We start from the raw sequence: 16,185 nt of genomic DNA, 5'->3' as shown, positions 1-16,185 counted from the left end.
TTTCAGATAGACACTTGAATGAACGTCAGTCACGCCTGTACAGCTTTGTCAATGTTGGTCACAGCTAGACACAGTGTTCGAGCTGGGAGGGCCAGGCACATCGAGGATCACTGGGCGCGGGGATGGGGGAGCACCACGCCACCAGGAGTGGGATAATGTACAGCACAATAAATACCTCTTTGCACAAACATTACACTATGATGCCTCTGTCACTTTCTTCTGCAATGTGGGCTGATCCCCGGTCCCTTTGCCCATCTCTCCAGGCATCCCCCCCCCCCCCCCCCCCCACACACCTGATGTGGCACCCACCCACCCTCTGGCCGTGGACGTCCCTGAGGCTCTGTCCCATCCCCTGGGTGTGCAGATGCTGCGTGTATGCTCTTGTCTCCTGCAGTGTTCAGGCACAGTGTCCAGGCATCAAGGTTTGATTGCAATGCTAGGCAATGACTCCCACATGCTACAAGGCCTGCCCACCCACGGGAATCCACTTGGCATCTGTGAAGGGCTCACTTTAAGGGCGCACAATTGCCAATTCCCGATCAGCAATAGCCTTCAGCCACACAGCCAGAGGCCTCAGCAGTCGGTGGGGTTATCGGTGGTCGTTGGGGCAGATGGGCAGGGACAAGGGTTGGCTCTGGAATGGGAACACATGATCCAGGGGTTGGCATGGTGGTGCCCATGTAGTTGCCACCCCCAGAGCCTCCCCTCACCCCTTGGCGACCCACCCCTGCAGAAGGTCCCCCACCCCCCGAGTACTGGGGCAGCATGCCCAGTGCCCCCGGGCTCTTTGCCTGTGAGCAAAGATGGCTACTCACCTCGGCTCACCACAGGAGTCCTTCTGCCTGGTGTTATGGGAGAAGCGTTTTCAGAACCCCAAAATGTATCATGGAGTTCAACCAACCTCCCCCTTTAATGGATTGCTGCTTTTGAAACACGTGGCTTGTTCCCCAGGTGTGATATTACAATTATGGACATGTGGTTTTTAACACAAAACAATGTTTATTCTATGAACTCAACTTAACCTTTTAAATAAACATTGGATCCCTTAACACCCCTTACTTCAAAGACAACCCCGAAAATAATACAACACTAAATAATCCCTCAAAATGTTCCTTCAAACATCCAAAAGACTTCAAACCTTCAAAACAGTAACACACCAGGTCACAGAATATATATATTTTCTGTTGGGTGGGAGAGAGAAGCAGCTTGGTTGACTTGAGCTCCAGCACCTTGCTTTTCTTCCTGCAGCACTCTGGAAACACACAGACACATCCAAGCTGCTTTCTCAAACTGAAACCAAAAGCAGAAGTGAGCTCAGCTCCTCCTTGTGACATCACTTCAGTAATATGATCAGCTTAATCTGTTAAAGGTTCATTTCTTAAAGGTACTCTAACATGACACTGGTTTCAGCTTTTCAAAAGAAATACTATTCGGCGCCAGTGTGAGCACTTGCTGAAGAGGCCGCTGAATGACGGGAGGCCATTGGATCTGGGGTAGCTCTTGTTAATTGTATAGAAATGGGGCTGAAGTGGTGATAATTGGTTTCTCACCTCGCTACGGCGAGATCCTGATTTCACCAAGGGGAATGGGCCGGTTGCATCGCAAACTGTTTGGCGCCTGGCGCGGATCTCGTTTTCGGCATTTCCCGCTGTTCAGCAGCCTCGTTCCTCTTAATCGAGAGCGCAACGAGGCCGGAGAATCGCGCCCATAGTCTATAGTGTCAGTCGTGGCTCAGTGGGCAGCTCTCTCACCTCTGAGTCAGAAGTGTGTGGGATCAAATCCCAGTCCAGAGACCTGAGGACAAAACTCCAATCCAACATTCCTGGTCCCAGCACTGAGGGAGTGCTGCACTGTCAGAACAGCCTTCTTTCAAATAAGATGTTAAACTGAGGCCCTGTCTGCCCCTCTCAGGTGGGTGTAAAAGTTCCCACAGCCACTATTTTGAAGAAGAGCAGGGGAGTTATCCCCAGTGTCCTGGTCAATATTTATCCCTCAATCAACATCACTAAAACACATCATCGGCTCATTATCATTTGCTGTTTGTGGAAACTTTGGATACTAAGGGGCAATTTAGCGTGGCCAATCCACCTAAACTTTGCGCATCTTTGGACTATGAGAGGAAGCCAGAGCACCCGGAGGAAACTCAAGCAGACACAGGGAGAACATACAAACTCCACACATCTCTCATTACTTAGACATGAATACAACAGAACTGTTTCTTACTATCCCTTTATCTGATTCTATGTAATCCCTTATTTATGGTTTCAAATGTTGAGGCTAATCAGAGCTTGAAGGTCTCTCTTGCCAGTACATTTATCCTCATTACACATTCTTTACATATTCAAAGTGAGCATTACATTTTTACAGCAATTAAAACTGTCTTTTAACGTAACAATTGATTTATTAACTAACTCAATTAAAGCTCACTACTTATTCAATCATCTGTTTCTGACAGGCAGCTAATTAATACAGTAATCTTCAATTAATACATTTGGTTAATACAGGATACAGCAGTTCAAAAAGACAGTTTTGTAGAATACAATAGCTTACTTTCTTACTAATTTTGATCAGATGGAACAATGAATCTTATTCTTGAGCCAGATTTTGGCAGTATATGATGACCCAGTAGCTTTTCAAAATTTTGGAATGAGTAGTTTAAACAATTTCCACTACTTCAGCAGTTTCTGGAAACATTTTGATTTATACAGTATTCATTTTTTAATTAGAAGTCCACTCATGTGCTAGAATTTAACACCGCTTCCTTGACCTTGTTACTTATGGATGAAGGTTATTTTTAAATTAAATTTTGTCACGAAGCATACCCATCGTTCCCCACATGACAGCAGTGACTACACTTCAAAAGCACTTCACTGGATGTAAAATGTGTGAGGAGATCCTGTGGTCATGAAAGGTGCTATAGAAATGTAATTTCATTTTAGAAATAGTCCCCAGACTTGGACATATCATCCTCGGCCCACTCACAATGATCATTAATAAAGATTGAGTCGTAGTTTTGTGTAACAACCATGCCTTTCACTCCATTTCAAATACCTTGTGAAAAACCAAACATAGGATATTGTGAAATTATTTAATTTGAAACAGAACGAGTTATTCTGATTTGAGATTCACAGCCTGACAATTGTGCAGGAAGTAAATTCAACTATAGCTTCCAAAATGGAACTGGACACACTCTGGAAAGAAGTATAAACTTTCAGGGTACTGGGATTAATTAGATAGTTCATTCAAAGAGGCAGAATGGGGACGATGGGCAGAATGGCCTTCGCTCTCTGAAACCAATTTGCATTTAAAGAAATTGGTAAACATCTGGAGCCCATTCCCTACGATGGGGGTAGAAGCAGAGATGATGGAATGTTTCCAAAAGGAAATTGGATGGGGACCTGAGGGAAATAAAACGACAGGGATAGAACAAGGCGATGGTGAGATCTACAGAGAGCCAGCATGGACTCAATGGGCCCATTGGCCCCATTCCCAACCCTAATTCCTGTTTGATCTAAAAAGAGAAAATTCAGATGCTCCAGTCTCTCCAACTCACTGAAGTCCGTCATCCCTGGTACCATTCTTGTAAATCTCCTCTGCACCCTCTCTTTTCCTCTTCACATTCCTATAGCAGCTTTTCCAGTCAGTTTTTATGTTTCTCACCAGTTTGCTCTCATATTCTATCTTCTCTTTATCAGTTTCTTGATCCTCCTTTGCTGAATTCTAAAACAAGTTCCCAATCCTCAGGCTTACTACTATTTAACTTTCCTTGTTAGCAACTGTTGTATCACTTTTCCTGTTGGATTTCTGTTCCCAAAAAGAATCTATATTTGGTGTATATATGAGAAATGAGAGGCGCCAAAGTTCCGTCAAGGGAGAGGGAGAAAGTGAAATAGAGGGAGAGAAGGCCTCTTGCGAGGGGCAATGTTGAGAAGGTGGACCCTTCATAGATAACCTCAGCCAGTACGACAGTTGAACCCCTGCTATTGGAATCACTCCACATCGTGAACCAGCCATCCAGCTAACTGACCCCCCTCCCCCTCCCCCCCCCGGCAGATATATAATAATTCCTTAAATATTAGCTATTGCCTGTCTCTCATTATACCATTTAATGTGGTTTCCCAGTCCCCCTCAGACAACTTGCCCCTCATACCCTGATGGTGTTTCTCACAGAAGAAAACTCAGATAAATTCAACAAAAACATGTAACCACCAGGGCCCATTGTCATGGCAATGTGGTATAATTTGGGACGATCCAAACAGAAATGCAAACTAAATATCGGCTCACTTCCAAACACCCCTTCACTCTGATCCTTGTGAAATTTGAAACAAGGAATTTGCAACAAGGCTCAAAGAGCGTCCACCCACCGGAGGCAAAGCCGTGAGACTGCCAAGTCCATCAGAAAGAAACCCTACGGCCATCCCCATTGACCAACTCTCAAAATGAACAAAATTCAGTCCTAGATGTAATTGAAGCAGATACAATAACAGCAGAATCCAATCCCTGTAATCACTTGTGAACTTGTTGGTGTCTCAGCAGGTGCAATGGATCAAGCGTTCCCTTCCCTCATCGAGGGGTGATCGGCTTCTCCCCAGTGTGAACCCGCTGGTGTTTCTTCAGGCTGGATAACTGAGTGAATCCCTTCCCACACTGAGAGCAGGGGAATGGCCTCTCCCCAGTGTGAATTTGTTGGTGTGACTTCAGACTGGACAACTGAGTGAATGCCTTCCTACACTGAGTGCAGGTAAAAGGCTTCTCCCCAGTGTGAACTCGCTGGTGTATCCGCAGGTGGGATGAATCTCTGAATCCCTTCCCACACTGGGAGCAGGTGAACGGTTTCTCCCTGGTGTGCACTCGCTGATGTGTCCGCAGGGTAGATGAATCACTGAATCCCTTCTCACACACCATGCATATGAATGGCCTCCCTCCAGTGTGGACTCGCTGGTGTCTCCGCAGGCTGGATAACTGAGTGAATCCCTTCCCACATTGAGAGCAGGTGAACGGCCTCTCCCCAGTGTGAACCCGCCGATGTTTCTTCAGGCTGGATAACTCAGTGAATCCCTTCCCACACTGGGAGCAGGGGAATGGCCTCTCCCTGGTGTGAACTCGCTGATGTGACTGCAGGTTAGATAACTGAGTGAATCTCTGTCCACACCGAGAGCAGGTGAACGGCCTCTCCCCAGTGTGAACTCGCTGGTGTGACGTCAGACTGGAAAATTGAGTGAATCCTTTCCCACACTGAGAGCAGGTGAACGGCCTCTCCCCAGTGTGAACCCGCTGGTGTTTCTTCAGGCTGGAGAACTGAGCGAATCCCTTCTCACACTGAGAGCAGGTGAACGGCCTCTCACCAGTGTGGCTGTGTCGATGAATCTCCAGCTGAGATGGGACACTGAATCCCTTCCCACAATCCCCACATTTCCACGGTTTCTCCATGTTTTGGCTCTCCTTGTGTCTCTCCAGGTCAGAGAGACAATCGGTTGAAGCCTTGACCACACACAAACTGGTGAAGGGCTGGTTTAGCTCAGTGGCTAGACAGCTGGTTTGTGATGCAGAACAAGGCCAGCAGCGCGGGTTCAATTCCCGTACCAGCTTACCCGAACAGGCGCCGGAATGTGGCGGCGAGGGGCTTTTCACAGTAACTTCATACTTGTGACAATAAAAGATTATCATTAAACACGAGTATGGTCTCTCCCCGCTGTGAATGGTGTGATGTCTTTTTCAGGCTGTGTAACAGGTTAAAGCTCTTTCCACAGTCAGTGTTCTGGAACACTCTCACTCGGGTGTGTGTGTCTCGGTGCTTTTCCAGTCACACTGATGGTTAAAATCTTTTGAAGCCGCCAGATTGGGCAAACATTTCTCCTTCTAGATTCAAAGGCCGATGATACTCAGATCCCAAGGTATCGAGTGAGTCTGTAAGACCGAGACGTGATAATTGAGATTTCTGTCTGTAATTCCTCCTCTTGTAATATCTGTAAAAGGAGTTTGCAAAAGTCAACACTCAGTACAGGATAGAAATTCAGAACAGAGAATTCTAGTTTCTATGGAACATTGCTTCCTCTCATTCCCCAACACCTCGTCTCCAATACCTATTCCCCAGACCTAGTCTCCAGGGAGCGGACTTGGAGGGACGGAGTTTCGGAGCTGTGACTGTAAGAAGGATGAGCTGGCTGACCACTGCACCCTGGTACAGGAGGCCATTCAAGCGGGGAGAGAAAGTGGTAGCTGATGGGGATTCTGTAATTAGGGAACTGATTCCCTTTGGAAGCAGGACCGAGAGTCCCACATGGTATGTTGCCTGCCTGGTGCCAGGGTGAGGGGCATCTTTAACCGGCTTGAAAGGATATTGGAGAGGGCGGGGGAGGATCCAGTTGTTGGGGTCCACATTGGGACAAACAATATCGGCAAGACTCGGAAAGAGGACCTGTTTGGGAATATCAGGAACTCGGAACAAAATTAAAGAACAGATCCTCAAGGGTTATAATCTCTGGATTATTCCCCAAGCCATGTGTAATTTGGCATAGGGACGAGAAAATTAGGGAAGTAAACACGTGGCTAAAGGAGTGGTGCAGGAAAGAAGGGTTCCATTTCATGGGGCACTGGCATCAGTATTGGGACAGGAGGGATCTGTACAGTTGGGACGGTCTCCACCTGAACCGATCTGGGACCAGTGTCCTCACGGAATGGATAAATAAGGGGGTAACAAGGACTTTAAACTAACAAATGGTGGGGGAGGGGAAGGTCTCAGGGGAACTCAATACAGTTCCAAAAACAAGTAGCAGGATCGTCTGGACTGGACAAATATACCGGTTATAGAGTTTACAGGAGGGTCAGAGAATACAGCAGAGTGGGTGGAGTAGCCTTACTGATTAGAAATACAGTCACCTCAATGGTGAGGATTGGATTTGTTAATTGTCACGTGTACCGGGATACAGTGAAAAGTATTGTTCTGTGTACAGTTCAGACAGATCATTCCATACATGAGAACAATACATAGGGCAAACATAAATATACAGGGCGCCTTCTCCTCCTCAAAAATAGCCCCGTAAACCGGCAATACTACCCCTTCCCCAGCCCCCCTGTCGTCAGCACCTCCTCCAGCAATGTGGAAGCCGGCTTTACTTCGAAGCTCTGTATCTCCTTTCTGGCAAAGTCTCGAATCTGCATGTATCTAAATATTTCCCCTTGCTCCAGCCCATACTTCGCTCCCAGTTCCTTCAATCCCGCAAAACGACCCCCAAGAAATAAATCTTTTAGTGTCCTAATTCCTTTCCAATCCCATCTCCGACAATTTCCAATCCCACTTCCCTATCTCAAATCTATGGTTATCCTCTCCTTTTTTAAGGAGAAAGTCGACATAGCTTTATTACAGGAAACTCATCTGGACGATGAGGAACACTTTAAATTGGGGTGGGATTAGGTGGGGCAGGTTTTTTCATCTCCTTTTCATCTACTTGATAGCAGGGGTATTGCAATCCTTTTTAATAAAAATATCTCTTTTAAGGTTGAAACCTGCACCAAGGACAAAGGAGGTAGATATGGGATCATTAGAGGTTCGGTGCATGGAGATATTGTTTCAATAATGAATGTTTATGGATCGCCAAATTACTCCCCGGAGGCCTTTGTGGATTTGCAGAGTTAGCTTCAACTAACTCTTTTGTGGTTGGTGACTTCAACTGTCCCTTAAATCCTCTGGGCGTTGGCCTTTACTTGTGAGGAGGTGGGTTATGTGGATGTTTAGAGCACTTTGCACCTGAGGGGAGGAGATTTTACCTTCTTTCTAGTCCTAATCAATGTCATACTAGAATCAACGACATTTATATGTCAAGGACGATCCTACACCTGGTGTCCTCTTGCACCGTAGTGAACATCGATTGTGGACCATTCCCCTGTTTCTCTGGAATTCTACTCGAGGGTTCACCCCCAGGTCGAGAATGTGGAGGGTTGCTGCCTCTCTGATAAGAGATATTTCATTTACTATGCATTTTAAGAACGGGTTTGAGTTCTTCCTTTGGATTAACTTGACCCCTGGTATTCCCCCTCCATTTTATGGGAGACATGTAAAGTTTATGCTCGGATGCTGAAGAACCAGCAATGTCTGGGGGTTTGTTTCACGAAGGCCGAGCAGAATTATGAGGAGATTTTGAAAAAGCTATTGCTGAAGGAGGTGAATGCGGCAAGAGTGGCTTTGGACTCCCTGTTGATTCAGCAGGTTGAGAAAGGTTTGCTAGACAGACGTTGTACGAGTTTGGGAATAAACCGAGCAAATACTTGACCTGTTGGACAAAGAAAAAGGCCGACATTGGAACAATTCCCTCTGTGTGACGTGGGGGAGGGAACAGGGTTGTGAAGACAGAGGAGATAAACAGGGATTTGGGGAATTCTATGCAGGATTATAAAGTCTCTGAAGTCTGGTGAAGTGTTGTTGGATATGGAGCATTTATTCTCTTCCCTGAAGCTTACGGAGGCCTCAGAGAGCCTCTTAATGCTCCCCTTTCTAGGGAAGAGGTCTCAAAGGCCATGAAGGAGCTGCAGCCGGGTAAAGCCCCGGGACCGCAATGGCTGTGGGTTTGAGTACTATCGGGCGCTTGAGGGTTTGTGGTTGGACCCATTGCTGGGTATGTATTGTCACTCTTTTGACTCAGGGATGCTGCCATCGACTCTTCGGGAGGCTACTATTTCTTTGATTCTGAAGGACCCAGAGGAGTGTGTCTCTTATTGGCCAATATCTCTTTTGAATCTTGACTTCAAATTACGATCTAAAGTTTTGGCGAGAAAGCTGGAGGACATCCTTCCACCAATCCAAATGGCGGGGGGACCAGTCTGGGTTTATAAGGGGGAAGACTTTCCAGTAACAATGTTGGAAGGTTGCTGAATGTGATTCAGGCTTTTCAGAAATACAGTGGATGGGCTGGTGATCTCCTTCGATGCAGAGAAAGCTTTTGCTCGAGCCTCCATGAATGTCTTTAAGAGAGAGATAGAGAGATCTGGACCAAGCTTTCCAGAGTCTGCACCCTCCCTGGATTCACTTCCTTTCCCTTCAGTTGCTGCAAGTCACCAATTGAAGGTGAGAATGAGAAAAGAAATGGAAAGGGGGAGAAAAGAAAGTGTTTTACTCACAGATGTTGCAGACAAGAGGAGGTTTCAGTCTGTGTGAAGGTCAATCTCCATTCACACAAAGCCCGCGCGCTGATTGCCTGGAGTACCACAGGCCTACCGGTCATCCAATCTTTCCCATTGGTCAACGCTTCAGCAGGAAGGTCAGGGGTGAGCTTTCCCTCGCACATGCGCAATCTCTCCTCTCCCTCGGACATGCGCATCCCCGGGCCGGGGGGGGGGAAATCACCGTGAGACTTCTCGGTCTGGCCGGAGCTGTCAGCCGGTTGCCTGGAAACCTTGTCTCGAGCAGGGGGAACAATGAGTGGGGCGGAGGAAGGTTGTTGACCAATGGGAAGAGTTGGTGAACCGGAAGGACTTTTCCACCATCCAATCAGCTCCCCCGTTGTTCGAACGTGGAAACTGGACAATGAGGAAAACTGGGGCCTCACACAGACTGAAAACCTCCTCTTGTCTCCAACATCTGTGAGTAAAACTCTTTCTTTTCTCCCCCTTTCCATTTCTTTTCTCATTCTCACCTTCAATTGGTCACTTGCAGCAACTGAAGGGAAAGGAAGTCAATCCAGGGAGGGTGCAGACTCTGGAAAGCTTGGCCCACGTCTCTCTCTCTCTCAAAGACATTGACATCCTTTGCTCCCTCAGCTTCTCACATTTATTTGTCTGGGTAAAAGGATGGTCCCTTTCCTAATGGTCACCATTAAAGGGCTGGTTTCTCCAGGTGATGGCTGACATTTAAGGGGACAGTAAATTAATACCAGACAGAGACATTTCTCGTGCTGTTATATGGTACAGATTAGATATATTATTTATGGTTCTGTAATAAAGTACAATCCAGTCATCTCTTCCCTTGGAGGGTTATTAGTCTCTGGATTTCTCTTCCACCGGGACCAGTGGGGTGTGGGGGTCATTGAATATATTCACAGATGAGTTGGACAGATTTTTAATAAATTGTTATGTTTTAAATAATTTTTAAACACTGAATGCAACAGAATAACAAAACGAATCGTGGGAAATGGGCACAGAGTGAAACAAGAGATATTACCAACATAAATCCAAGCAACACATTGCAGAATTAATTTGGAACAGGATATTTGAGAGACAAGAGCCTCAAGATGAAATACCAGATCAATTGAAGAACCAGTTAACAGGTTAAAGTAGTGAGTGGGGAAAGAGGGTAAGATTATATAACAATTCAGTTTGTAAACCCAAAAATTTCACAAACTGACTAACCGCATAATCAAATTAAAATGAATAACACAACATAGATGACATAGAACTCCTGTAGTGCAGAAGGCTATTCGCCCCTTCACATCTGCACTGAGCCTCAGAAAGAGCATTTCACTGAGGCCCACTCCCCATCCTCTCCTCGTAAGCCGGTACATTGATCATGGTCAACCCACCTAACCTACACATCTTGGACACGAAGGGGCAAATTAGTGTGACCAGGGTTACCCCATCTCTGGATCTGTAAAGATTTAATCACCTGCTAATGTTCGCATTCCAAGCATTGTTTGGCATCTTTGAATTTGTCTATATATGTGTTTCTGGAACAGACCTCTTCATTCACCTGAGGAAGGAGCAGCGCTCCGAAAGCTAGTGACATCGAAACAAACCTGTTGGACTTTAACCTGGTGTTGTAAGACTTCGTACTGTGCTCACCCCAGTCCAACGCCGGCATCTCCACATCACCTTCAAGTTAGGGTGAGCACAATGGCGTATGCAAATTTCCCCCGCAACAGCCAATCAGCATCTCCGCTCTACTGCCCTCTGCTGGATGCTTGTCTTCACTTGAACAGCTAGGGTCTCTTTCTCAGGTACACCTTCAAGTTAGGGTGAGCACAACGGCGTATGCAAATTTCCCCCACAACAGCCAATCAGCAAATCAGCCAATCAGCCAATCAGCAGCTCCGCTCTAATGATAGTTTTCAATTCATTCACATGAAGAGATCGCTTAAAGTCCGAGCCGGATATAACACATTTTAAATACAAGTGTTGTTATTAATTTATTTTTGTGCTCTGTTATTGCATATATTATTTGGGCGGCACAGTGGTTAGCACTGCTGCCTCACAGCGCCATGGCCCCAGGTTCAATTCAGCCCTGTGTGGAGGTTGTTCTCCCCGTAGTGCATGGGTTTCCTGTGGGTGCTCCGGTTTTCTCCCACAGTCCAAAGATGTGATGGTTCGGTGGACTGGCCATGCTTAAATTGTCCCTGAATCTGAAAGGTTTAGATGGGGTTACAGGATTATGGAAATAGGCCGGGGGAGTGGGCCTGGGTGCTCTTTCAGAGGGTTGGTGCAGACTCAATGAGCCGAATGGTCTTCTTCTGTACTGTAGGGATTCTATTCTGTAAAGTATAAAGTATTTAGAGATGTTGTGTAATACGTTATTGATTTTATTTTTTCTACTTGATGTGGTGCCCATTAGTTTGGTTCATGTTATTTCTGATAACCGTTATGTTCTCCGGCATGGTCTACTAGATTATTGTACATTGTTGTATCATTCACACAGTTCAGTGATAATAAAATACATTCGCGATTTTTAGCACAGAAAAGGAGTTGGTCATGTAAGCCCAATTTTGAAAAAGGGAGGGAGGGAGAAAACGGGGAATCATAGACCGGCTAGCCTGACATCAGTGGTGGAGAGAATACTGGAGTCAATTACTATGGATGAAATAACTGAACCATTTGGAAAGTGGGACAGGATCGGTCCAAGTCAAGATGGATTCACTAAAGGGAAATCATGCTTGACAAACTTTCTGGAATTTTTGAGGATGTGACCAGTAGAATGGACAATGGTGAAGCAGTGGATGTTGTGTATCTGGACTTTCCACATACGAGATTAGTGAGCAAAATTAAAACTCATGGTATGGGGCGGGAGGTTGGGGAGTGGGGGGGGGGGGGGGGGGGGTCGGTGGCAATGTATTGACATGGATAGAGAACTGGTTGGCAGACAGGAATCAGAGAGTGGGAATAAATGGGTCATTTTCAGAGTGGCAGGAAGTGACTAGTGGGGTACTGCAGGTTTCAGTGCTGGGAACCCAACTGTTCACAAAATACACTAATGATTTGGACGAAGGAATTGCATGCAATATCTCCAAATGTGCAAATGACACTAAGCTAGGTGGCAGAGTGTGCAGTGAGAAAGAAGCAAAGAGGCTGCAGGGTGACTTCGACAGGCTGGCTGAGTGGGCATATACTTGGCAAATGCAATATAAAATGGTAAATGTGAGGTTATCCACTTTGGTGGCAAACACAGGAAGGCAGATTATTATCTGAATGGTGGCAGTTTAGGAACAGGGGAAGTGTAACGAGGCCTGGGTAACATGGTGGAACAGTCGCTGAAGGTTGGCATACAGGTACGGCAGGTGGTGAGGAAAGCTAATGGCGTGCTGGCCTTCATAGCGAGAGGATTTGAGTATAGGAGTAGGGATGTCTTGCTGCAGTTATATAGGGCCTTAGTGAGGCCACACCTTGAGTATTGTGTGCAGTTTCGGTCTCTTAGTTTGAGCAAGGATATCCTTACTATTGAGGGTGTCCAGCGAAGGTTCACCAGACTAATTCACAGGATGGCAGGACTGACATATGAAGAAAGACAGGATCGACTGGGCTTGTACTCACTGGAGTTTAGAAGAATGAGAGGGGATCTCATAGAAACATATAAAATCCTGATGGGACTGGACATGCTAAATGCGGGGGAAATGTTCCCGATGTTGGGGTGTACAGAACTAGGGAGTCACAGCCTAAGAATAAGGGGTAAGCCACTCAGGACTGAGGTGAGGAAGAACGTCTTCTCTCAGAGAGTTGTGAACTTGTGGAATTCTCTACCACAAAAAGTTGTTGGGTCCAGTTCATCGGATATATTCAAGAAGGAGCTGGACGTGGCCCTTGTGGCTAAAGGGATCAAGGGTACGAGAGAGAGTGGGATACTGAATTTATATGATCAGCCATGATCATATTGAATGGTGGTACAGGCTCGAAGGGCCGAATGGCCCTATTTTCTATGTCGGGGTTGAGCATTGACAAGAAACTACCAAGAGAAAAGGTGGAGATTTCACAAATAAGGCACTAGAATTATGATTTTTATTTGGATGTAAGTGGAATTTAGCTGCTGTCGTAATCTCACCAGCACACATTCTACGCATCCATCTGTCTCTCTTTATTTCCTAATTGTTGCAGCAAACTTGGCGGCGATCGTGATCCTGTCCCGAGGAAGATGTGGCTTCTCCCGATGTATCACCTGCTACTTGGTGTCTATGGCAGTGTCAGACCTCATGGTCACTATCAGCTCTGTGATACTAAACCGGATTGCTGGCATTTATTTCCCATTCACTTTCCTGTCCATCACACACGTATGTCGTTGCCGTGCTGTCCTAAACTGCACAGTGTTTGGAGTTTCTGTATGGCTAACAGTGGCTTTCACCTTTGACAGATACGTGGCAATTTGTTGCCAAAATCTGAAAACAAAATATTGCAGAGCGAAGCCAGCGGCAGTTGCCATCGTGGCAATTTGTATATGTTGCGGTTTTGCATCTTCTTTCCTGTATTTGATTTATAAACCGTTGTACGTAATTAATGACGTGCCCTGGTTCTGCAGTGTAAAGGTCATGTTTTACACATCACCAGTATGGATCGCATATGACTGGATAATCCGCATTTCCATTTGGCTCTCATTCATTCTGATTATATTGCTCAATGCTCTGACCATCAGAAACATCCGAGTGGCCAACAGAGCCCGCAGGAGACTCAGGAGCCAGAACAATGGAGAGAATGAGAGTGACCCGGAGATGGAGAAGCGGAGAAAGTCCATTGTTTTACTGGTCGCCATCTCGGGCAGCTTCATCCTGTCCTATGTGTTAACTGTGATTGCCTTCCTCTACGTTAGGATTGCGGGAACTACTTATTTCTCTGGCTCCAACTTCGAGGAATCAAATTATATTCTGGAGGAAAGCGGAATTATCTTGCAGGTGCTCAGTTACTGCAGCAACCCGTTTATTTATGCTGGGACACAGAGTAAATTCCGAGACGAGTTAAGGAATGGGGTGAAATATCCATTCATTCTGATCCGGAAAATATTTAAATAATGCCAACAGTCCAATGCTGTAATAATTCACCGTTATCGTCCACGTATAAATATTATCCAATCCCAGTTACATTGTCATATTTTGTGTCGTTTATCCTCTGAACGATTTTAGAAATATACAAGCCTGATCACCGCACAAATCAGATTTTAACCTCTTTTCAGTTAGTTGCCAATTCTCTTCCCCATCGAATAAATATTTTGACATTCTGCGGTGTCCGTGCAAAATGCAGGAGAGAGATTCTGACCACTCAGCTGCCATTGAACAGGAAACAATTCTGTGTAATGTGGGGGCCTCGATATCTCTCTGGGTGTGGATTGAATGCTAACGTTGAGCCCTCAATGTATTCTCACAGTAACTTCACTGTAGTGTTAATGTAAGCCGACTTGTGACAGTAGGAAAGATTATTATTATAACGAGAATGTGGACTGCCCAGTGCATTGCTCTTTCCTCAAAAAACGCACAGGCACACTTGTAACCTTGTGTAGCCAAGCTGTGTCCATATTCATAAGAGCAGAGCAATTTAGCGAAGAAAAAGATGAATTCACGTCCAATCCATTGCACACTCTGCTAGTATTCGAGGCACACCCAGACAGGCAGTCCCAGACAGGCAGACCCAGACAGGCAGAGCCAGGCAGGCAGAACCAGACAGGCAGGCCCAGACAGGCACTCCCACACACGCACACCCAGAGAGGCACACCCAGACAGGCAGTCCCAGACAGGCAGAGCCAGGCAGGCAGAACCAGACAGGCAACCCCAGACAGGCAGTCCCAGACAGGCAGACCCAGACAGGCAGACCCAGGCAGGCAGAACCAGACAGGCAGTCCCACACAGGCAGACCCAGACAGGCAGACCCAGACAGGCAATCCCAGACAGCCAGTCCGCACTGGTGATGGTGGGGAACTGGAGGGAGCTTGATTGTGCGGGGCTACATTTGTCAATTGGCTCTTTGTTGCTTCTGAGGCTCCCGCTGCCGGATCGCCGTCATGTCTTTGGCAGCGTACCGGAACACTCACTGTGTGTGGGGGACGCGCTGGGATGTCACGGGACACTCACTGTATGTGTGGAAAACTCTGGGCTGAGGCAGCGTCCCCGGAGACTCACTGTGTGTGTGGGATGCTCTGTATTGAAGTGATCCTGAATTTACACAGTTCAACCTCTGGTATGACCTTGGAACCAACTTCCACCAAACAATGGCATTTACCAAATTCAAACAAAATCTGGCCGAATACCAGCCAGATTTTCGCCTGCGTCAGCATCTCTCTCACCTTGCAGCCAATCACTGTCCGTTTCTTCCTGCCTCTGTATTTGTTCTCCACCTGGCTCCACAGTGGGTGAGAGAGGGACAAGCAGCAGGATTTTACCCGAACTCTCCATTCACTTGCTGCCAGCAGAACGCGGGGACTGCAGCTTCAATCAGCGGGTTACTGCCCATCCCGGGGACACTCCAACCAGGAGCAAAGCTCCCAATACACCGAGCACAGGCTCAGAAACATGCAGGTAGATTATACCCCGCTCACTTAACCTCCGAGCAGCATTCACACAATCCCTCAGTGAGTGGCCCTTCCTTTGAGCTTCTTCTGTTGTATTCAGCTCCTGTGGCCTCAATGGACTGAATTATTTCAGTTCGAAGTTTTCTTGTCATCACGCCCGAGATGCGGACCCTGATCTGGAGGATAATTGTGTCGGTGTGAGCAACAAAATCTGGCCCAATAACACGCAGATTTGCGCTTGCGTCAACATTTCTCTCACTTGCAGCCAATCACTGTCCGTTTCTTCCTGCCTCTGTATTTGTTCTCGACCTGACTTTTTCAGCTCTGATGTGAAACGACAAATATCACTTAACTGATTCTGGCAGAGCTCTTTTCTGTGAAACTGCGATTCAGCTTCGTTGAACGGTTTGGTGGACAACAATAAAGCATCATTCCCTGACCGGGAATTGAACCCGGGCCGCGGCGGTGAGAGCGCCAAATCCTAACCACTACACCACCAGGGA

The 16,185-nt window shown here is 46.6% G+C and overlaps 1 protein-coding gene, 1 long non-coding RNA gene and 1 other non-coding gene across 3 annotated transcripts; 1 reads left to right on the top strand and 2 right to left on the bottom strand.

Annotated features, from left to right (window-relative positions):
* Nucleotides 1–979: 979 nt before the first annotated feature.
* Nucleotides 980–9,261, bottom strand: LOC140422126 (uncharacterized). The gene is made up of 2 exons (XM_072507120.1): nucleotides 9,115–9,261; nucleotides 980–5,966 (listed from the first exon to the last, which is right to left on the bottom strand). The coding sequence occupies exon 2, from the start codon at nucleotides 5,665–5,667 to the stop codon at nucleotides 4,564–4,566; it is 1,104 nt and encodes a 367-aa protein (XP_072363221.1). The 5' UTR covers nucleotides 5,668–5,966; nucleotides 9,115–9,261; the 3' UTR covers nucleotides 980–4,563.
* Nucleotides 9,262–9,483: 222 nt separating this feature from the next.
* On the top strand, nucleotides 9,484–14,257 carry LOC140422146 (uncharacterized). The gene is made up of 3 exons (XR_011947279.1): nucleotides 9,484–9,576; nucleotides 10,665–10,925; nucleotides 13,288–14,257. It is a non-coding gene; the product is annotated as an uncharacterized lncRNA (long non-coding RNA).
* A 1,856-nt stretch (nucleotides 14,258–16,113) lies between these two features.
* trnae-cuc (transfer RNA glutamic acid (anticodon CUC)) lies at nucleotides 16,114–16,185 on the bottom strand. The gene has a single exon. It is a non-coding gene; the product is annotated as a tRNA-Glu (tRNA).

Source organism: Scyliorhinus torazame, chromosome 5 (genome assembly GCF_047496885.1).
Source record: "Scyliorhinus torazame isolate Kashiwa2021f chromosome 5, sScyTor2.1, whole genome shotgun sequence".
Lineage (NCBI taxonomy): Eukaryota > Metazoa > Chordata > Chondrichthyes > Carcharhiniformes > Scyliorhinidae > Scyliorhinus > Scyliorhinus torazame.
This window is presented reverse-complemented; position numbering and strand designations above follow the sequence as displayed.